Source organism: Bubalus bubalis, chromosome 15 (genome assembly GCF_019923935.1).
Source record: "Bubalus bubalis isolate 160015118507 breed Murrah chromosome 15, NDDB_SH_1, whole genome shotgun sequence".
NCBI classification, from domain to species: Eukaryota; Metazoa; Chordata; class Mammalia; order Artiodactyla; family Bovidae; genus Bubalus; species Bubalus bubalis.
Genome location: NC_059171.1, coordinates 80,325,623 through 80,347,535, shown reverse-complemented (window position 1 = coordinate 80,347,535; position 21,913 = coordinate 80,325,623). Strand labels below are relative to the sequence as shown.

At 61.4% G+C, this 21,913-nt stretch overlaps 2 protein-coding genes across 2 annotated transcripts; both read left to right on the top strand.

Moving 5' to 3' along the window:
* Positions 1–4,131: 4,131 nt before the first annotated feature.
* Positions 4,132–13,970, top strand: LOC123329531 (lymphocyte antigen 6E-like). The gene is made up of 3 exons (XM_044928914.2): positions 4,132–4,253; positions 6,586–6,657; positions 10,836–13,970. The coding sequence occupies exons 1-3, from the start codon at positions 4,202–4,204 to the stop codon at positions 11,045–11,047; spliced, it is 336 nt and encodes a 111-aa protein (XP_044784849.2). The 5' UTR covers positions 4,132–4,201; the 3' UTR covers positions 11,048–13,970.
* A 5,816-nt stretch (positions 13,971–19,786) lies between these two features.
* On the top strand, positions 19,787–21,496 carry LY6D (lymphocyte antigen 6 family member D). The gene is made up of 3 exons (XM_006043438.4): positions 19,787–19,911; positions 20,688–20,786; positions 20,970–21,496. The coding sequence occupies exons 1-3, from the start codon at positions 19,860–19,862 to the stop codon at positions 21,203–21,205; spliced, it is 387 nt and encodes a 128-aa protein (XP_006043500.1). The 5' UTR covers positions 19,787–19,859; the 3' UTR covers positions 21,206–21,496.
* Positions 21,497–21,913: the final 417 nt, after the last annotated feature.

Genomic DNA, 21,913 nt, shown 5'->3' with positions numbered 1-21,913 from the left:
TGAGCTTCCTGGCCCACCTCCAGGGCCCCCATTCCGTGACTCAGCCCCAACCTGCAGGGAGGGAGTGCCAGGCTGTCCTGGGTGTGCCGCACAGGATGCTGGCTGCTGGGACACCCCTGTTTATCCAGTTTATCACCCTCCCGCTCCTGGAAAATACCAGCTGCCCACGCTCAGGGGCCCAGGCGTCCTGGCACCCTGGCTCCTTGCTGCCCAGACCAGCTGGAACTGGAGCACCTGCCCACCCAGAACGGGGGGACCCAGAGGGAATGATCTCGTTCTGCAGCTCGCTCTGTCTCTACTTGGAAGGAGGCAGCTGGGACAGTCCTGTCCACGTGAACACTCAGAGAACCCCGCCCCAAGACAGGGGTCCTTAGGGATCGGTATGGAGAAGCTGAAATTGTCCTTGCTGCGGGAAAACAGAAGGCTGCAGTGCTGGGAGCAGGGGCCAGGCTCTGTGAGAAGGAAGGGAGGGAGGAGGCGAGACTGCTCAGGGTGGGTGCCAGAGTCACTCAGGACACATGGCTTTCTGCTCAGGACACTCCAGGTCCCACCAGCCTGAGCTCTCCACTGACTGCTTAAGCCCTTTGTGAGGCACCTGGTGCCCCTGAGCAAGCCAGCCTTCCTCTCCTTTCCCAGCACTCTGCTCATGAGCCCTAAGATGAGAAGAGTTTCCATTCTTTGTGGCCAGGACTAAGGCTCAGTGTGTGACCAGGGTCAGGGCTCAGAGTGTGGGACCAGGGTCAGGGCTCAGAGTGTGACCAGGGTCAGGATTCAGAGTGGGACCAGGGTCAGGGCTCAGGAGACTCCTTGCTGGAATAGACATAGGAACACCTTCTTCCCAACCTCTGAACTGTGGGGGTTCCGAATCCCACCTGGGACCTCACTGCCCCGTGCCCAGCACAGGGTGGGAGGTTGGGTAGGAAGCGGGGAAGGGGCAGGAGCAGGCCTCAGCCTCCTGTTTATGGGGAGGTCCTGGGTTTTGTCACTGGGCCAAGGTCTTTTCCCAGAGGTGGGATCAAGCTCCTCTGGGCAGTGTCCAGCCTCGGGCCTCACTGTCGCCTTAGTCTCCTCACCTGCCCTGCAGGCGTGCGGGGCAGGATGCTCCATGCCTCCTCTCAGCCGCTCTGGGGAGAGGAGGGCAGTGCCAGCCTGAGGAGGCCTTATGTTAACTGGCCTGTGCTGAGAGTCTAAGCCTTAATGGGAGAGCACCCAGCTTGCAAAAGAGTGAGTTTTAGATGCCTTCTGGGTGGACTGTCCCCCTACCCCAGCCCCTGGGTGAACAGGTGCTTGGATACACTTCTCTGCCCATACCCGGGCCAGGCAGCCTCTGCCCTCCTGCTCTCTTTGTGGGGAGGAGAGGACCCCCTCCCTGGAAGAGGTCTCTACAGGTAGCTGACCCTCTCAGACCCCCACCCCACAGGACTGCAGAGGCTTTGCTGCAGAAGAGAGTCTGTGCTTTTCCATGCCGACCTACTAGGGGAAAGGAGCTCTCACAGGTCCCCAGGAATATCAACCTCAGTTTGAGGAGCGCTGTGCCCGCTGGCTGAGACCCTTCTGACCTTGCCTGTCGGAGGGTTTTGGGAGTCCACCTCCCTTGCCTATTGCTCTGCCCTGGCTCCTCCTCCTCAAAGCACCCCCTCCCCACCCTACTTCAAAATGCAGCCCACCCTGGAATCTGTTCCAGGCTATGCACACGGCTGCCCTGTGTGTGCCCCGAATGACTGATCTCTGAATGTGGCTCTCCCAGTTCCCCACCCCCAGCCCCTCGTCCTGCACCCCCGGACCCAAGCCTGGCACTGAGCAGTAGTCAGCAACACCTGAACAAGTAGCTGTTAGCCACCTGCAGCAGTGGGGCTGGAGCTCCAGATGCTGTCTGCCTCCCACAGCTTCTCTGCTGCGTGGACAGACCCAAGGCCGCGTCTGGCCTCCACCTTCTGGACCCTCAGCTGGGTCTTTGGCTGGCCCACTGCTCCAAATAGAACTCTCCAGTCTGGGCCCCATCTTGCACTTCCCAACCACATGGTCCTCTAAGAAGATCAAAGAACTTGCTCAGGCTTGGGCTGAGTGCTCAGGCAGAATCTGGAAAGGCATCCAGGCCTCAGAGTCCAGTCTGTCTATCAGGACAGCTCCAGGCAAGACTGGACTTCAGGTCAGGGAAGCCATGGGCTGCAGCGCAAGGTCTGGTCATCGCCATGGCTCGTGGCCACAGGAGGTCACCAAGCTAGGAGGGAAAATGGAGTGGGAGGAGTGGCTGGAGTGGACGCCAGCATTGCTCAGCCAGTGTCTCCCACAGTCTTAGGGGAAGTGAGGAGAGCTCTGGTTCCTTACCCACCCTCATCTTTTGGGGCCTGGGACAAATGGGAACCCACACACCATAGAGCCAAAAATGTGAATGTTTTAAAAGAAGCGTTGCTGCTGCTGCTAAGTCGTGTCAGTCGTGTCCAACTCTGTGCGACCCCATAGACGGCAGCCCACCAGGCCCCGCCGTCCCTGGGATTCTCCAGGCAAGAACACTGGAGTGTGTTGCCATTTCCTTCTCCAATGCATGAAAGTGAAAAGTGAAAGTGAAGTTGCTCAGTCGTGTCCGACTCTTAGCGACCCCATGGACTGCAGCCTACCAGGCTCCTCCATCCATGGGACTTTCCAGGCAAGAGTACTGGAGTAGGGTGCCATTGCCTTCTCCAAAAGAAGCGTTAGAAAAGCTAAAATATCATTGACAAATGTACCATCAAAACAAACTGGACAGGGACTTCCCTGGTGGTCCAGTGGTTAAAACCCTGCACTTCCAACACAGTGGGCACAGGTTCTATCCTTGGTCAGGGAACTAAGATCCCATGGGTTACGTGTGCAAAGAAAGAAAAGAAACGACAGTCTAGTGTGAATTTAGGTTCCAGATTCCTTGGCTGCGCAGAGAGAGCTTGGCTCCAGCTGGAGACCTGACCCATCCTGCCCTGCAGGGGCCCAACATGCGTGCGTGTGGCCCCCAGCCCAGACATCTCCACCTCCCACCCCCACCGACAGCTGCCCTGTGCTCAGCAGCTCAGCCCATTCTCTGCAGGGGGATGGAGACTGGGAAAGGCCACAGGTTCCAGGTGGGCACCTTGAGGGCACAGGCAGGGCAGCGGGGTCTGAGGGCGCTCTAGACAACACACTTCTCCCGGGGAGGGGAAGCTGGGGAGAGGGTCATGGGCACTGGCCAGGTCTGGGTGAGGGAGGGCCAGGAGGTGAGTGGGGGTCCACCCTGGGGGCTGACGCAGGGGCAGAGTTACTCAAAGCAGACGTTGCTGACTCCGGGCAGACAGACCCAGTCAGAGCTGCATCCAGAAGGGTGGCTGTGGTCACTGGGGAGGGGACCATAGCTGCCAGGAGAGAGAGGCTGGTGGCCCCCGGAGCGGGTGGAGTGAGACATCAGGAGATGTGAGCGCCCTCCACAAGATACCAAACGTGGGCTGCCCACTGTGAGCAGGCTGCACCCCCCAGGGCACCCTGGTCACCCACTTTCCCGCAAGCCTGGCCTGGAAGCCTGATGGGCAGTGTCACGGCTCCCCACAGGGTGTCAGGTGCCCCCTGGCTCTGCTTGCCTCTGGTTAGTTGGCCACCAGAGCAGCGGCACTAGCTCCTCAAGGATCTTGCTAGGAATGCGGGCTCAGGTTCCACCCGGGTCTCCTAATCACAGCAGCATTTAGTAGAGCTCCAGGTGGTCCAAAGCCAGCTTGAAGCCTGTGATGCCTCAGTTTCTCCATTAAAATGAGTCTGGGGCCTCCCTGCTTGCCCTGGCTCAGGGGAGAAGCATGGGAGAGATAGCTATGCCTACTTGGAAGAGCTCTGGGGGACTGTGTCCCCCAGACCCCAGAAAGGACCCTGTCCCTAAGACTCCCAGAGCGGGTCGTCACCACAGACACCATGCCTGCGCCTCCTGCTTTCTTCCTAGCTCAACCTGGGCCTTGTGATGATGGCAGAGACAGGGAGATGGATGGTTCCGAACAGAAAGAGGGGAACAGAGGCACAGGGGACCTTCTGAGAGCCCCTGGGGACTGTGGGGGCAGGGCAAAGGGAAGCCCAGGTGGCGTGAGTCAGGCTGGCCTGGCTGGCCCAAGCTCATCTCCAGCTAAATTACTAGGTCTGCTCTGGCCGGGAAGCCAGCCATATAAAGGCGCCCGCTGCTGGCTCTTCCCCAGTCCCAGCTGGCGGATACCCCACAATGAGGCCACTCCTGGTGCTTCTGCTTCTGGCCACGCTGTGCACTGACCTGGGTAAGGGACGCTGACCTGGGTGGGCGGCACTGGGCAGGGCTGGCTCCAGTCTGAGGGTCTGTGGCGTCAGCCTGGTGCGAGGCTTTAGAGAGTGGGGGGAGAGGCCATTGAGGCTGCTCCCTGACCAGCCAGACACGGAGACCTTGGCACCCTTTGGGGCATGGTTTCTGGAACATCTGCCTCCTGTGGATGCAAAAGACTGCAGCGAGTGGTCTGAGGCTGCAGAGCTCTGGGCCAGGCGGGGGGACCCGGGTTCCAGCCAGGGGGACCAAGTGTTCTGTTTCCCTGGGATTTCTGGGAGGTGGGACTTCAGTGCTAAACCAGGAAAAGAAACTGGTCACCCCTCTTCAGCCCCAGCTCTGCCCCTACCTGATGACCTGGCTTTATGACACTGAACATCAGTGCCTGCAGCTTTTGAGGTCACCGGAAATGGGGCCTGGGGAGGGGTGATACAGCGTGTGATTATTAACTGAATAATTATCACCCAGGGGTAATTAGCCCCATCACTTCCCCCCACCCCCAGCTTGGCTGGGGGGCGGGTGTGGAGGTGGAGCTGTCTGGGGAAGGCCAGGGGGTGAGCGGGTGTGGAGGGTGGCGGCAAGGGGGTGCTGCAGTTGGAAGGGGGCTCCTTGGGGATCAGCCCCAGGTTGGGGGGCCTGGAAAGACAGATGGACATTTGTGCAAGGATGTGAGGCTGGTTCAGGGGCTCCTTGGGGATCAGCCCCAGGTTGGGGGGCCTGGAAAGACAGATGGACATTTGTGCAAGGATGTGAGGCTGGTTCAGTGGCCCAGGCAGTGTGCAAGTTCACTTCTCAAAAGAGAGCCTGGTGCAGAGGTGGAAGTGGGAATGGAGAGCCGGTGCTCGGAGGCCCAGTTCAGCGGTGGGAATCAAGGAGGGGAGGGTGACCTCTGGTCTTGGGTTTCCTGGGAGCATTAACCCATTAAGGCTCAGCACAGCTCAAGCATATGGGGACTGCCTGGACCCTGTGGGGGAAACCGAGGCACCTCAGAGTGTCCCCTGCCCACCAGCACCCAGGACTTGGTTGCACACGGGGGACTAGGAATGGCTGGGGCTCACCCTCAGGCAGAGAGGCCTCTTCTTGGGGAGTTCCAGAACACTAACCTGAGAAGGATGGCCTCGAGCCTGGGGCTCTGAAGGTCTGAGCTTGGCCTTCCTGCTTGCCCACGGCGCAGACGCCAGCACCCCAACTCTCCATGTAGAGGGGAGAGTTTTGACATCAGTCGATCCGTGTGTGCAAGGACACCCCCATAGGGCACCCCTCCCAGAAAACCCCCAGGGACCCCCACAGGTCCCCCTGCCCAAAACCCTGGCAGAGAGGTGCCCTCTCCTGCAGCACAGCCCCCACACCGCAGTAAGGGGCTTCTGGAGGTCCCACCTACCTACTTGTCCTGTCACAGCTCCTGGGCCCTCCCAGCCTGGTCCCCGTCAGCCTGGCCTCTGCCATGCTGCACCTTCTGCCCCAGAGCTCTTTCCCCGGATGACAAATAAAAATCTGTTCATCTGTCCGGGCCCAGCTCCGGGGCCACCCAGTCCAGAAAGCCTTCCCAGACGGCCCCTCCCTCTATGAAGACCACAGTCCTTCTCGGCCAGGTACCCACAGCGTGTCCAGTGCATGCCCCACTCCAGCACACTCTGGGTTACACGCTGTCCCTTCGTCGGCCACACTTGCATGGCCTGTGGGGTCTCCAGGCTGGGAGCCTTGTCCCCATCTCCGTGTCTGTGGGACTTGAAGCCAGGTGCTCAGCACTCGGGGGCTGGCTGGGACTGGACTTTTCGCTGCAGACGCCCCGTCCACCCGCCTGTTAGTCAGCAACCCGTAGCACTGCTGTGTGCAGAATCTCAGAGCCTCGGTCCTCTGGTCCAGGCAGCAGTCCTGGGCCAGGCGAGGACACTGTGGCCGAGAGGAACAGGGGCCGAGAAGGAGCACTCCGATCGCTTCTGTCCTGGGGGCCGCCTGCAGGCCCTGCCCACCATCTCCACCCACACTCCTGCTGCCAGACTGGCACTTGCAGGGGGCCTGGGGGGCACAACTGTCCTGAAGCAGAGCCCGAACCCGCAGCTCATCTCAGGGGACCAGGAACGCCTCCAGAGCAGGAGCAGGAGAAGGAGGTGCCCAGCCCAGGCCCCCAGGGTCCCTGCCTGCCATGGCTGCCCGAGGCCTGGCCCAGACTTACTGGGAACACCCCCAGAGCAGGAGGAGGGAGAGGAGGCGCCAGCCCAGCCCCAGGCTCCCAGGGAGTCGCCCCCCTCAGTGGCTGCCCGAGCCCCCAGCCCAGACTGACCACGGGCCTATGCTTCCTTCCCTCCCAGCCCGGGCCCTGCAGTGCGAGCCTCTGGTGGAGTGTGCCCCGCCCGACAAGTACTGTGTGATTACTCGGGCCGGTGAGTACCCACACCGGCCCCACCTCCTGCACGTGGGCCTCTCGGCCCAGCCCGGACCCCGGAGACACCATGTCCTCCTGCAGGAACCCAGCAGTGGGGCCCACCCAGGGCTGTAGGGGAAGGGACGACCCATCCTACTTTGTAGGCTTCACGTGTCCATGCAAGGGCTGGTTAAGAGAAACTCCTTCAGCAGCCCAACAACATTGTCACCCTGAGATCCCAGTGCCGGCTTCCCGGTTTGAGTGAGACCCTGCATGGCGGGAGATCAGTTTGATCCCTGGTTTGGGAAGATCCCCTGCAGAAGGAAATGGCAACCCAATCCAGTATTCTTGCCTGGAGAATCCCATGGACAGAGGAGCCTGGCGGGCTAAGGTCCATGGGGTCACCAAGAGTCAGACACGACTGAATGACTAAGAACAACAACAACAGCAATGTAAAGTATTTGGGAGGGAGGGAGGGAGCAGGCAGCCCATGGATTCACCAAGGCAGGGACAGGGGGCTGGAGGGGACATCTGCACAGCCTGGCCTTGGTCGGCAGCTCAGCCAGTGTGCCTTTCATGGGCTGCCTGCCTTGCACCGTGGGCTGCAGGACCCGTGACACCTGACCTGGGCACCCTGCACTGTGCTTGGGCCCCCGGCCTGCCTGCCCAGCCACACCGGGACCCTGCCTTCCCCAGGGCAGGCCCACGCCTTCCTCCTACGTCCCGGGATTCCTCCTCGGGTCTGAGCTGCCACGGGCCGGGTGGTGCCAATGACAGGCAGGGTCAGGGTGCAGGTGGGGCCCCAGGAGGTCACATGGCAGGAGTCTGCTCAGTGGGAATGCCTGGCCTGGATGGGTGGCAGAGATTGGGTAAAGATCTGAAATGAAGGGGGCCCCTCAGAGAGAAGAGATGTGAGGGGCAGGGGCAGACGTGGGCACTGTGTGAGGGCCCAGAGATGCGGGCTGGGCATCTGGGTCCAATTCTGGGGAGGGAAGGAGGCACCCTCTCCCCTTGCAAGTGTGTGCTTAGTCGCTCAGTCATATCCAACTCTGTGACCCCATGGACTGCAGCCAGCCAGGCTCGTCTGTCCATGGGATTCTCCCGGCAGGAATATTGGAGTGGGCTGCCATTTCCTCCTTGCAGATAGCTGCTGCCACTGAGGTCATGTCTGCAGAGGCCCCGCAGAGTCCCCCAGGCTCCCCACATGAAGCAGGGCAGCCAGGCAGCCTCACAGGGGTCACCCTCTGGGCCACCGCCCCTTGTCAGTCCCAATGACACAGAGGCCCTTGCAGCCAGGACGCATGACAGGGTCATAGGGTCTGTCCCAGAGCCCCAATGAGTGCACAGCAGGGCTGGGACCCATGCTGGGGTCTATCTCCCCCAACCCAGCTGGCCATCAGCCCTGTTCAGCCCAGAGACACCGTGCAGGAGCAGGTCACCCCTCTGATGCCTCTTGGAGCCTCCCCTTCTGTCAGGCAGAGAAAGACCTCACCCAGAGGCATGAACATGTCCCTGTCTCGGGACTAGGGGACGAGCCCTGCTCCCGGCAGAGCCCCGGCTGCCAGGGCCACAGCTGCGAGCTACTCCCCCTCCAAATCACCTGGCAGGTGGCCCTGACTACCCACTAGGTGCCCCTGCCTCTGGCCCTGGTCTGAGGCAGGGACCACAAGATTGCTGGCTTCAAGGGGCTTACTAGGGAGAGGTGGCCAGGACATAGCGAGCCTTGAAGTGAGAAGGAATAAGGGGGGGGTGGACGCTGCTTCTTCCCAGCAGGCCCAGGATGCCCCCTGGTGCTCCCTTTGCCCCAAGAACCTCAGCTCTTTCACCCTGGACAGGACTAGACACCCTGAAGGTGCACAGTTCCATCCCGGGGTCGGGGGCTTCTCTTAGACGCCCCGCGTCTGCTGTCTCTGCCTTCACCCCACTTCCCACCTGCCCCTCACCATCCATCTGTGTGTCCATCCCCCTGTCTGGCCAGGCCACACTCCCTGAGTATCCCTTCCAGGGCCAGCAGTCAGACTTAGCCCAATCTGAGTCAGGGGTTCCCCAGACTGACAAGTAGGGACGGAGCAGTGAGACCCCACCCGAGGGGGATGGTGCAGGGGAGCCTGGAGCAGCAAGTGGAGGGACAAGGACCCTCTGGCCGGGTCAGGCCTGGGCGGTGGTGGGATGGTCACTGCTCTGTGCTCCCTGTATCACCCAGAGTGCCTCCAGGAGGTTGTGAGTCCTCCCCGAGCCTCAGTCTTCTCATCTGACCATGAGGACGGTAGCTGGGCAACCCTGGGAGTTGGGGTGGTTTCTGGGCCTCCACTGCTGTGGATCTGCTGAGGAGGGGCCTGAGATCGTGGCCCCGCAGAAGTCCTCGCTGCAAAGAGCCAGCCCCCACTGGGCACCAGGCCAGAGTATTAGTCATCTTCTCAGTCAGTCTGCTGACAGCCCCGGCCTAATATACCATTCCTCAAGCCAGGAAGCTAGAGCTCAGAGCCTTCAGGGGAGGACGTGGCCACACTGGGAGGTGTCTTCTCGGTTGTAACTCAGAAATGGGTTAGCCAGTTACCAAACAGAACTCAGGTCCGCTCAACCGACACGCAGCAAAGCCAGTCTGCTCACACCAGGTGGTGATGAAGGGAAGTTAGCATTTATTACAGGATCTAGCAAGGAGAATGGACAGCTCGTGCTCAAAAGCCCCAAACTTCCTGAAGGCCGATTTTAAAGGCAACATTAGGGACGAGGGTGGAAGGTGCGTGGTCGTGGGTTGGTGGAGAAGTTTTAACTGCAGGATTTTCTGGAATTTTGACGTCTGGTTTCAAGCCATCTGGAGTCCAGTGCTTGTGGTCAGCATGTAGTCATCATCCCCCACTGGCTGGGGACAAGCATCAGAGTGTCATCCGTGGCCCTTCCAGAGGAGCCAGCCACCCTGGCTCTGTCGTCCTCATCATTAGCTGCTCGAGTTTGCTCTTTGGAGTTTGAGGAGGGCCAAACAAGAAGCAAGGACACCAATGGGCTTGTATCCAGGAGACCCCCAAGTTCCTACTGGTTTCACCAAGACCGCCCCTGTTATGTTCTGCCCACAGATACACAGCTCCTTACCCAAATAACTCAGCAGAGCTGCAATTAATCGTTGCGCTAACTGAATCCACTGCTGGGGTAAGAGATAAAGAAATCCAGTGTGCAGCCCTGAGCGCCCCCCGCATCCAGGGGCTTCCTGCGGAGGGACAGCTGCCCACCTGGGCAAGCTGGTCTTTGCTCGAGGCCCCTCAGAGGGTCACACTGGTCTATGACCCTCCTGGTCAGGGCACAACTTTGACCCTCCGGGAGCAGGCGTTTCTGTCCTCCTTGGCCAAGGCCTTGGCCTTAGAGAGTGAGAGGCTTCCTGGCACCGGTGGCTCTGATGACAGCACCCTAAACACGGCACCCAGCCACGCCGGCCGAAAGCCGACGCTCACTCAGCTTGCTCTCAGCGCTCCTCACGGATGAACCCATCTAGCCCTGAACAATTGCACAGTTGGTTCTCTGATTATCCACACTCTCCAGACGAGGAAATCTCCAGCCTCTGGGCCGACTGTGAACGGGAGTCCCTTTCGGGTGGGCTCACAGTTTCCAGCGTGTTCTGCATTAAGAGAAGTGACTCACGCTGACCTAGCACCACTGGGCTCTGAGCTGCCAGCACCATCATCTCAGGAGCCCCGCTCAGCATCCCCCCGAGGGCAGGTGCAGAAACTGAGCCAGTGTCCATGGAGGAAGGCATCTTGCCAAAATGCCTTGCTCACTCCCCGGGGCCCCAGCTCACCCTGTCTCCCTGCATGAGGGATGTGAAGCTCTGAAGGCAAATGTGCAGGCTGCCCCGTGTCCTCTAGCCCCCAACCACCTTTTCTAGGGCTTGCCAGACCCACAAACAGACCAGTGAACACAGGGCCTGGCCTTCCCTCTGGAGCCTGAAACCCAGAGCAGAGAAGCTCCCCCAGGTCTGTCAGAGGGGCTCGGAAGACAGGCAGGGCGTGGGAGCCACTGTCAGTCCCTGGCCCTGGGCGTCATGGAGGAGCGGTGTGAGCGGGAGACACGCACACTCACACTGGAGAGCCTGGAGCCCGGAGCCAGCTGTGCCTGCAGAGCCTGGGGCCCCCGCGGCAGGCCCCCCTCGACGGCCGGCTGGGTGGCGGAGCAGGCACCCACGGGCCCTTGCCCCTCTCTCCACAGCCAGCCCCAGTGGCGTCCTGGTCATGAAGTCCTGCGCCCCGACCTGCCCCAACAGCACCGTGACCTCGGACGGCCTGGCCCTCTCTGTCTCCTGCTGCCGGGACAGCCAGTGCGTTAACAGCGCAGCCACAGGCCTGCCGGGGGGCCCAGGCACCCTGTGGGTCACCACCGTGGCCAGCCTGCTGTGGGCTCTGCTCCCGGCAGCCTGCTGAGCCCAGTCTCACCCGAGCCCTCGCAGCCTGTGTGGGGTCTGTCTACAGCACTTGTCTCCCTGTCTCTCCTCCCTGCCTCCCCCAGGCCCCACCAGCCCCCTCCCAAGAGCAGTTCTCCCCACCACAGGGAACCATCAGCTTGGACACACCCTCAACTCAGCCTTCTCCTGGGTTCCGGGGGTCCCCTGACCATCCAGCAGTGGGAAGGGCGCCTGGATTCTCCCCAGGCCCCTCCAGCCCACTTGAGGGGCTCCCCCTGGGGACCCCCTCTCCCTCAGGCCCTGCCTCTCAGGGCCCCCTGTGCTCCATGGCGACCCCCGCTCTGGTCGTTCCTGTGCAGGCGAAGGCAGACTTGAGAGCAGGGCTTTGCACGCGCCCCTCCGGCCACTCCTGCCCCATGCAGACACTCGCTCACCTGCCCACCTGTTCGTTGCTCACCTGGAGCACCCACGCCTCACAGACCCAGGGGACATCCTCAGGGCCAGTGGGCCTGCCTCCTCGGGCTCTCACGCTGGGGCTTGGGGTGCTGAAGTCCAGGGGTGGGATGGGGTTTCTGGAACGTCATCAGCACCCCTGCCAGCCCCTGCCAGGTTGGCTGACCACTGCGGGGATGGACCTATCTCCCCAGGGGCTTTCCCCCAGGATGTCAAGAGAGAAGGAATAAAGCTGCAAGGCTGCTCTCAGCTCAGTCTGAGATGTTGAGTCTGGGGCGGGGGGCAGTTCCCGTCCTTGGTCTTGGAGAACCCCGTGCCTTGAAGGCTGGTGGTGGACACGCTGTAAGTGTGGGGGAACTTCAGCGCACATGCTCAGGTGGGGAAGAAGCACTTCTGCTCCTCAAAGAGCGGGGTGGCAGAAACACACTCTCAACAAACCCCGAGTTGGGGGGCTGGCATGGCAGCCCGTGGGGTGCCTGTCTGAGCCTCAGCCTCCCCCAGCGCAGGTGGTCAGCTCTACGCCCCTCTCCCCTGCCCACCCTACCTCCCTGATTGGGGACCATCAGGCGCCCAGAGCTCTGGGGCTCCTTCCAGGCCCCAAGGTCTCCAGTTCTCCCGATGGTCTGCTCCCCAGCCCCTCTGCCCAGGGCCTCTGGGAACCCCCTTCCTGCCCCAAAAGGAGGAAGGCCCTTCTCTGGCCCCAGGGCCTGTGTGCCCAGCCACTGCAGGGCCGCTGTGCCTGTCACAGGGCGGTGGTGGCCATTCTGTCACAGCGGTCCCAGGATGTGCGGGACAGCAGAGGTTCAGGCCAGTGGCGGGGTGTAGGGGGCCTGCCCTCTCATGGGGCTTCCTCCTGCCACTGCATCTTGGGCCATGTGGAGGACAAGACAGGCTGTGGGCGCCCTGCCTTGAACCAAGGTGGTCAGGGTTCCCTTGGGGCCCGTCCCAGCCTCTGGCGCAAGCTGCCTGCACAGGCCAGGCTGGAGACCCAGGAGGAGGTGGCCCTGCAGGGTGGCCATCCCTGCAGCAAAGTTGGAGCTCAGGGCTGGGCCACTCCCCCCAGCCTGAGAAGCTTGGGGTTTCTCTTCTTAAGGAAAGTGGAAATTTCCTTCCTTGATTCTCCTGTCAGACCAACCTTCCCTCTGGGGCAGGCCCCACCCCTACAAGTCCCAGCGGAAAACCACGTTGGACGCCATGCCACCACTCGTGTCCGCCTCCTCTGTGTTAGGCAGAGGGGGTGGGGCGAGGAGACTGTTTCCGGATGAAGTTGTTTACTTGTCCTCAGATCTCAGAGCTTTCTGGACGGCCCCCAACCGCCCATCCCAGCCTACGCCTGCTCCTGGGGGCGAAGTGGTGCATCAAAGCCTGAGTCCCCTCTGAGTGCTCCCCAACCCTGTCGACAGCTGCCCGCCCCCGCCCCCCACCCTGTCTCATGTCCACAGACCCCCAGAGAGCTCCCGCATGGCAGGACCCCACACTAACACACACGGGAGCCACGGCCCACAGACCGACAGGCCGAGCTGGGCCCGCGGTTTCCCACTGGGGCTGGAAGGCTCAGAGGCGAGGCTGTGGTGGCGATCCTGACTGCGGGAAGGCAGCAGGGTGGCAGATGCAAAGACCTGGAGGGAGGCAGGGCTGACCCCCGGCAGGAGGCCGAAGGGCGGGCAGCAGACGCCCCTGCAGGGCAGGCTCTGGGCAGCGGGGTGGGGAGCCGGTTCTCACCCTCGAACCCCTGCTCCTGCTGCTGGCTTAGGGAGCGGCATTTTGGGTGGCGTGGGGGTGGGGCTGCGGCCTATTATTCCTAATGTCCCTAAGGGAGGGCTACGGCGGGAGGGCAGGCACCAGCTCAGAGAGACCGCTGGCCAGCGGGGGTCCTGGAGCCCTGAGCCCTGCGCCCTGCTTGTGCCCTGGGGTTTACTTTCAGAGCTGCCTCCTCTGGCTTGGGCACAGCCCTGGGGCTCCAGGGCCCCCCACAAGTCACGTTCTCCCCCACTCCCCAGGGGGCTGCCCCTGCTCCCCTCTTACGTAACATCACCAAGTTAAGATGACACAAACCCCTTGATCTGCTAAGCTCTTGTGACTGAACTCCTGACAGGCCCAGGTGGGGACCCACCTCCCTGCCCAAGGGCCTGTCCCCACACCCAGAGCAGGCTGCAACAACACGCACACCCCTGGACTAGGCTGGTGTCAGCACCGGGCCCCCAAGGCCCCAAGCAAAGCAGAGAGCGGCTGGGTTGGGCGGGTCCAGATTTCTCGCTCAGCAGCAGACACCAGGTCTCCTCCGCTCCGGGTCACGTGAGGACAGCGTGCCATTAGTTTCCAGGCCGCGCAGCTGCCGCAGGGGCCACGCTGCTGTCCCCCATCATCCCGGACCCAGGAACCTTGTCGTTAAAATGCAGGGTCTGAAGAGAGGCTGTCCACATGTGAAATCTGGGTCTCAATGACAGGCGGAAGCCCTCTCACTGCAACACAGCTTGGGAAAACAGTAGTCCCCATTCCACAGTTTCATCAGCTGTTTCCACAGAACCTGTAAGAAAATTCTAGGTCGTCCTGGCTGTGTTTCACTGGGGTTTAAAGAATCGCATCTCCAAATAAGGGGCCATTTCTTGTTCCCAAGGGGCAAGGGACAGAGAGACGAGGGTGGAGGGTTGTCATGGAAAGGAATTTATACAATGCTCTGGATAAGAGGTACGAGTGCCAAAGATGGACAGACCAGCAGGGCCCATTATTTTCATTAGATATTTATTACAGTCTTAAGGGTTATAGTCAACGATGTCCTCCCAAAGCCTCCTCCTCCCGTTTCATGTATCAGTTCTGTTCAGTTGCTCAGTTGTGTCCGACTTGGCGACCCCATGGACTGCAGCAATCTTAAGTAAAAAGGGAGTATCTGCATTTCATGTGTTGCAAATCCCAGAGCTGCCCACCAACTACCCACAGACCCAAGGCTCTTAGAGCCCCATCAGGTCTCACTCCATGGCCTTTGAGAATGACTAGACATGTACATAAATGAGGAAGGGAAGAGGACTGAGGACATAGAGAGACATCATTGTAACTATCGCTAGAGCACACGTGAGTGGTATGAGTGGCTGGGTGGATGGATGGACAGATGGATAGATGGACGCATGGATGAGTAAATGGGTACATGGAGTGGTGGATGAGAGAGTGTGTGTGTTAGTCACTCAGTCGTGTCCAACTCTTTGCAACCCCATGGACTGTAGGCCACCAGTCGCCTCTGTTCATGGAATTCTCCAGGCAAGAATACTGGAGCGGGTGGCCATTCCCTTTCCCAGGGGACCTTCCAAACCCACGAACCCCAGTCTTTGGCACTGCAGGCACATTCTTTACCATCTACGTCACCAGGGAAGTCCTGGATGAGTAGATGGATGGACAGACAGACAGATTAATGGATGGGTGGAAGAAAGATGAATGCATAGTTAGACGGGGAGATGGAAACATGGACGGATGGATTGACAGACAGATGGATAGATGGACGGAAGATGGAAGAATGCCTGGATAAAAGGATAGGCGGCTACACGGATGGAGAGGCAGATGAGTGAATAGATGGTGGGGAGGATGGATGGATGGGTAATGGATGGGTGGGTGGATCCATGGATAGATGGATGGATGAATGCGTGATGGGTGGATGGGCGGGTGGTAGGTGTTGGGAGCAAGTGATGGCAGTGGAGTGAGGGAGGAAGGGGACAAGGGCCCCATGTTCACTAACCTAGAACCTCTACCCAGGCCTTCAAGAAGGACATGGCTCACACCTGAGGGCTTTGCCCTCATCACCCAGATCCCCCAGCTCCAGTGTCCTCTCAGGGACGCAGCCAGAGGAGCTGAGAGGGACGCAGCCAGAGGAGCTGACAGTCAGGGCCCACGCAGGGCTCCACGAGAGGTGCCCAGGGCTGGTCCTAGGTGCTGGAGTGGGCAGGGGTCCTGCAGGGGCTCTCCCAGGAGAGTTTGTCTCTCTTGGCCCTCAGAAAGCTAAGGCTCCTGTCTGGCCATTCCTGGCAACAGGCTGCGCCCCAAGGCAGGGAAGGGCTTCCCATATGGCTGCTCCTTGGATTTCCCATCTAGCAGAGCAGGAAAGAAGGGCCCTGCAGGTAGGTGAGGCCAGCACAGTGGGGCAGAGCCAGCCTGGAGCCCCATCCCCCAGCCTGGCCCGAGGAGAGTAAGGGCATCTGGGAGCCTCACTCAGAGTCGGGGGAGTGCCCCTGGAGAAGGGCAGCTGGTGGCCCCGGGATCGGGCTAGGACGGGGTGTGGGGGCCCACCTCAGGCCCTGGGAAGTAGCTGGCCCGTGGCCTTGGATGACAAGGTGATCCTCCTTGACTAGGAGGGAGGAGCAGGGGTGCCTGGGTGGGGGAAGAGCCCCGGCCAGGGGGCCAGGCCCGCTCTGCTCCCACGCCTCTGTGCGTCACTGAGGGGCCCGAAAGTGTGGGCAGGTGTGGGACTTACAGGAACAGAGCAGGCCAGAGATGCCGTGTCATCGGAGGCCTGACTCACAGGGAAGTCATGGCTCTCCATCTGCAGAGGAAGGAAGACAGAAACGGAGCCCGATCCCCAGGCCGCGCACGGCCTCTGAGCCAGGCCCTGGCTCCCTTGCCGGCGTGTCCTTGCCCCACTCCACCCCGGGGGAGCTCCCCAGGCCCCTGGCCTCTGCAGCATCACACCCACGTGTGGCACACACAGAGCATCGCAGGTACACCCCCACACCTCCCCAGCGAGTCGGGGGCCCCAGAGGCCTGTCTCTCCTGTTTTGGTCTCTACTTCACCCTCTGTGCCTGGCCTGTGCCAAGTCCTAAAGCTCTGTTGAAGTAATGAAGGAGAGGGTGAACTGGGCACCTTGAGGTGGAGGGAAGTCTAGGGGTACAGCTGGGCGATGCTGCCCCTGTAGTGGCCTGCAGCTGAAGAAGCCTGTCCCGGCACCGGGTTTCAGGGGGTCCAGACTGGGCCTGACTCGCCCACCCTGGTGCCCACCCTCAGCCCAGGAGGCCTGGGTTGGCCACTGTGCCCCGCTGGGCCGGGCCCTTCCCTCTCTGGGCTACCCTCCTGCTCTGTGGTCCTGATCGCCAGGAGGTCTGGGCCCAGTCCTGTCCCGTGCCCAGGCTGAGACTGGGGAGGAGGGCAGGGAGGCAGGGAGCAGGCAGGGGCAGGGCTTGTCTTGGCTTCCTGGCCCGCTGAGTCCAGGGAACAAGCAGAGCAGGGGGGCAGGGCGGGTGGTTCCCCTTCAAGGCCTCTCCTGGCTATCATGCCTGCTGGTACCATCAGACCAGGGACCCAGGCTGACGGGAGGGCTGGGGCCTGGAAAGCAGCAGGAGGAAGGGAAGGAAGGGCTACTGATGGTAGAGAGAAGTGCCAAGTTCTGCCCACTCCCAGGTGACCTGGTGCCAGACCCGTCCTCTCTGGCCCCTCATTTCTTTACCAGTGAAAGAGGATGAAAGACCAATTTCAGGGCTCCTCTCTCCCCTGAATCCTGCCTCCAAGACTGTAGTGGCCAGGTCACTGCCTACAGGAAGCCCTCCCTGACTGCACTGTCCTGGTAACTCCCAGTCCTCTGAGAGCTCTTGTCATCGGGATCACCCACTTTCTCCCACAAGTAAAGGGTATCTGGCCTTGATGTTTCTGCTAGGAAGCCCCCAGGAGAGGCGAGAGCCCTGTCCAGGGCAAAGACCTCTTCCCCACAGAGCAGGGTCCAACGCCATCTCTGCTCCAGTGAGCAGCCCTGCCGCCAGGGCACACAGACACCGCCCCGGAGGTGGGCACAGGGTACAGGGACCCCAGCCCCACGTGCGGGGAGCCCACTGCCCAGCAGCCTCATGCACAGACTTCCACTCCCAGCCGCAACTGTGCGGCAGCACGGGGCTGACAGGAAATCCAATCCCCTAAACCTGTTTTTCCAGCAGTGTCCGTGCCCCCAGGCCCACATGAGTCACCCGGCCCCTCCTGCATTCCCCAGCCCTGCCAGTCCCTGCCCTGTCACTGCGCCCACTTCCCAGGCCTCCTGGGCCCCCTCCCTCCCGCTCCTGCCTCCTGCCTGTGGGGAGGCCCCAGAGCACGGGGTGACTTTCTCTCTCTGGATCAGGGCATGAGAGCCCCACGTTGCCCCCCTTCTCAGTCCAGACCCCTAAACAAGCCCTGGGATCAGCCCTCAGGACAGGAAGCCTTCTCGGGCTCAGCAGGCTGAGTGGGGCTGCCTCATGGGCTCTGGTGCCCCCCTCCTGTGCCCCGGGGTCCCGAAAGGCACTGGAACACCCCCTTCACCTTTGGGCGGGCCCTGCAGGCCTCGTGCAGGCGGGCAGTGCCTGCTTGGGCCCCCAGCTCTGCGCACTCCGCTGCAGTCTAACTCAGCCCTACCACGGCAGGGAGGAGCAGAGGCCAGCTCAGCCGTCTGCTCGCAGGGGGATTCAGGGAGGAGAGGCCTGAGCCAGTGCCCCAGGGAGCCTTGGGCAGGCCCTGCCCCCAGACCTTCAGGGGCATGTCCATCGGCAGGTCCATCGGCAGGTTCGTCGCTGGCGTGGGCCCAGGGCTGACCGTCGTCAGTGCTCCAGCCCCACCCACGGTCCTCACGGCCTGCCTCTGTGTGTCTCACCCACACCACCCAGCAGGCTCTCCAGGAACAACAAAGAAGTGGTGGGGTCCCAAGGCCAGCAAGGGATTCCCTGGTGGCTCAGACGGGAAAGAGTCTGCCTGCAATGTGGGAGACCTGAATTCGATCCCTGGTTTGGGAAGATCCCTGGAGGAGGGCACGGCAACCCATTCCAGTACTTTTGCCTGCACAAGCCCATGGACAGAGGAGCCTGGCAGGCTATAGTCCATGGGGTCGCAAGGAGTCCAACATGGTCTGAGGAACTTTCACTTTCCAGTATTCTTGCCTGGGAAATCTCATGGACAGAGGAGCCTGGCGGGCTACAGTCCATGGGGTTGCAAAAGAGTCAGACATGATGGAGCGACTTCACTTGCACTTTCAAGGCCAGCAAGTGGACAGAGAAACCTGCGAGGAGAGGAGCAGGGGGGCGGGAACCTCTCGTGAGAGGCCCGAGTCCCTCCCGTGAACACTGCAAGAGTGGGATGGTGGTGGGGATCTGCCCGGCACCCCCAGGCAAACCCCGCACCAGATGGGCCCCTGGGCCTGGCCGGGAAGAGCACATTGCCTCTCAGGACCAAAGCAGACACAGAGAGCACCCGTCACAATGAGGGCCTGAGTCTTCCCTCCACACCGCCCCCTCCCCAGCAGCCTGGCCCTTGCCCCTCCTCTGCCACTCCAGGTCCCACTGGATCACATGCCCCCCCCCCAACTGTGGTGCCCACCTCTCTGCAAGCACATCCAGCATCCACAGCCCTGCCCCGAGGGCTTCTCCATCCCCCTTCCACCCAGGTCCAGACAACTTAGTGAACACTTTGCTTCCAGGTTGAGAAACAAGGACATCACAGTCAAGAGTGATTCCAGCCATCCAGGGCAACCTGGAAGGAGAAGGATACCTGCCATCCGGCAGCCACCGGGCTGCAGCCGCTCCTCCGCAGTGAGCACTGAAGACACTGTGATAGCACTGAAGATCCCCAGGTCGCTGAGATGCATACGAAAGGAATGACCTCAGCGAGCCCAGACGGCTGCATCTTCCCATACAGAGGAAAACCCGAAAATGCTTAACTCGAGATAACCGGTTTTCTTTAACTCACAAGAAATACTTCCAATGTTCAGACTACACGCCTTGTGTTACAAACTCCTGTATAAGCTGACTCCTCTCTGCCCCGCTCCTTGGAGCAGTTCTCTCACACTTGAGATGCTGCCCTCCAGGCCTGAAGTCCTAAACATTCCCACCGAATAAAATGTGTATGTGTGTGTGTGTGTGTTAGTTGCTTAGTCGTGTCCAACTCTTTGCAACCCCATAGACTATAGCCTACCAGGCTCTCAACTATTAGGTTGTGACTGTTTTTTAAGTCGACGCTGGAGTCTTTTTCTCAGGAGACGTGGTGGTTGACCTAGCAACCCTGAGCCCCTGGAGCCCAAGAATCTAGGGCCTCCTCCCACCCCAGCCCAAACATGGCACTGGGCACCTCCAGGGCACCTGCACAGACCTGGGATTCTGTGACCCTATCTGAGGGTGGGGGTCGGAGACAGCGACCAGAGCTGGGCAGAGGGTGAGAGCAGAGTGAGCTGCAGACCCAGCTGACACCTCTGTCTACAGCCTGCAGAGGGGGAGGCGGCGGAAGGTGGAGAGGGGCAGAGAGCCCTGCAGCTGGCAGGCAGGGATGTGCTGGGCTGGAGGGTGTGGGCCAGGCAGGGTGGGGCAGGTCCCCGCCCCTCCCACCAGCACCTGTCCCAACTATAAGGCCTCCAGAGAGGGGGGGCCGCCAGTGCTCCCAGAGGCGCCCCAAGATGAAGACAGCCTTGCTGTTCCTCGTCGCCTTGGCTGCGGCCGCTGGGCCAGGTGAAGGGCTGGGTGGGGGCTGGGGGAGTGGGGAGCCAGACCCTGGAAGCCTGGAGTGGCTTCCCTCTAGGCACGGAGAACCCTGGGCTTGCAGGGGCTAGAACAAAGTAAATCCCGCACCTTAACTTCGTGGGATCACAGACTTACAATATTTCAGAATCAGAGAATCTTAGAGTCAACCTAGAGAATCAGACACGCGGAGAGGGAGCAATGCTGGGGGTTGTCTTGATATGCTTCTCCCCGAGAAAGACAGAGGCCAGAGGCCAGCCCCAATGCCCTCCCAGGCCCCAGGGCCCTCCCAGGGCCGCCCATCCCTTTGCAGGCTCAGCATGGCCAAACTGACAGTCCCCAGGGTGCCGACTCAGCCTCAGGTCCTCACCGTGGGCTGCCCACTGCTCACTGCCCACTGCGAGACAGTCCCCGGGGAGGGGGCAGCAGCCAGGTCCTGTGAGCTGCTGTTAGCGCACCCCAGAGCCTCCGATGCCCCTGGGGAAGGGTCTTCAGTGCAGCCATATTGGCCGCCTCGCCAGTCCTCTAGAGACGCCCAGTGCTGGACAGCTCCTCCGGGGAGGGGCAGGCGCCAGGGCCCCAGCCGATGGGGACGTTACCTCCTGCCTCCCGGGGCTGTGTGCAAGATGTGAGCTCCGGTGGGGCCCAGGGACCTCAGAGTGATTGGCCCAGGGCAGGGGCAGCAGAGAGCTCTGTCTAGCAGGGGTCTCCCCAGCCTCTCTGGGAGGGCTCCCTGGGGCCTGCTGAAGCCCTGGCTCTCTCCCCAGCCCAGGCACTCCGCTGCCACGTGTGCAGCAGCTCCAGCAACTGCAGGAAACCGCAGGTCTGCTCAGCAAGCTCCAGCTTCTGCAAGACTGTGATCAGGGGTGAGCCATCTGGGGGAGGGAAGGAGGCCCTGTGGGGCACCCCGGGGCTTGAGGATCATCCCTGGGGAGGCTGGTGGAAGAGATCTCAGTGACGGTCTGGTCCTGGTGACGATGGAAGCTGGGACTTGGGAGGCCCTGGGGGATGGGGTGCCACCTGGTCTGACCTCGCCCACCCATCCCCAGTGGAGCCTCTGTCTGGGAACCTGGTGGAGAAGAACTGCTCGGTGTGGTGCACGCCCACGAACAGCCAGCAGGGCCAAGTCAGCAAGGGCCAGGAGACCACCCTGTGCTGCAACAGCGACCTGTGCAACGAGGCTCTGCAGAGCTGGCAGAGCGCCGCGCCCGCCCGCACCAGTGCCCACCTTGGCCTGGCGCTGGCCTGCGGCCTCCTCGCCCTCCTCTGGGCCCCTGGCCTGTGACCCCCAGAACCAGGGCCCCACCCCCTCCTCTCCCTGGCCAGGATGGAGGCTCAGACACCCGGGGCTGGGGGCTCTGCAGAAGGTCTGGGGCCAGGCGGGCGGCCCAGGGGCAGGAAGAGCTGAAGGCTTGGAGCGGCCCTGGCACAAGAGGAGGCGCCTCCCTCCCAGAGCAGCGGGGTGGGGGAGGGGACAGGAGGCCTTCCGCTCCCTCCTGATTTCATCTTCATCTGTTTGGTTTCTGTTTGTTTTTCTATTCAAAGCCCTGCGTTGGAATAAATGACTGAAAACCAGTGTGGTCGTGTGGGTGCTATTCCAGAGTGGAGGGGGTGTGGGGTGGCAGTCATCCGCACACACAGGCCCCCAAGTCCCAGGGCTTGTCACCCAGAACCAGTTTCGGCAGCATGCACAAGGCCTGAAGTGCCAACGTCACCCCGCCTTGCTGGAGGGGACATGGCCCTCCCCAGACCCCTCCTCTGCAGCCCCAGACAAGGAAGGCCCTCCTGAGGGAGACCTGAGAAGCAGGGCGCAGGAGCTCGTGGGTGCAGCAGTGATGGGCAGGCCGAGCTCTCCACCTGACTGCCTGAGACCACCCGGGGGAACACCCCGCCCACCCTGCCAGCCCTTACCCAGCGCCCACATCCAAGCCCTGCCGGCCCAGGGTCCACTTTGTCCTACCAGGTGGTCTTGAGCAAGACCCTTCTGCTCCCA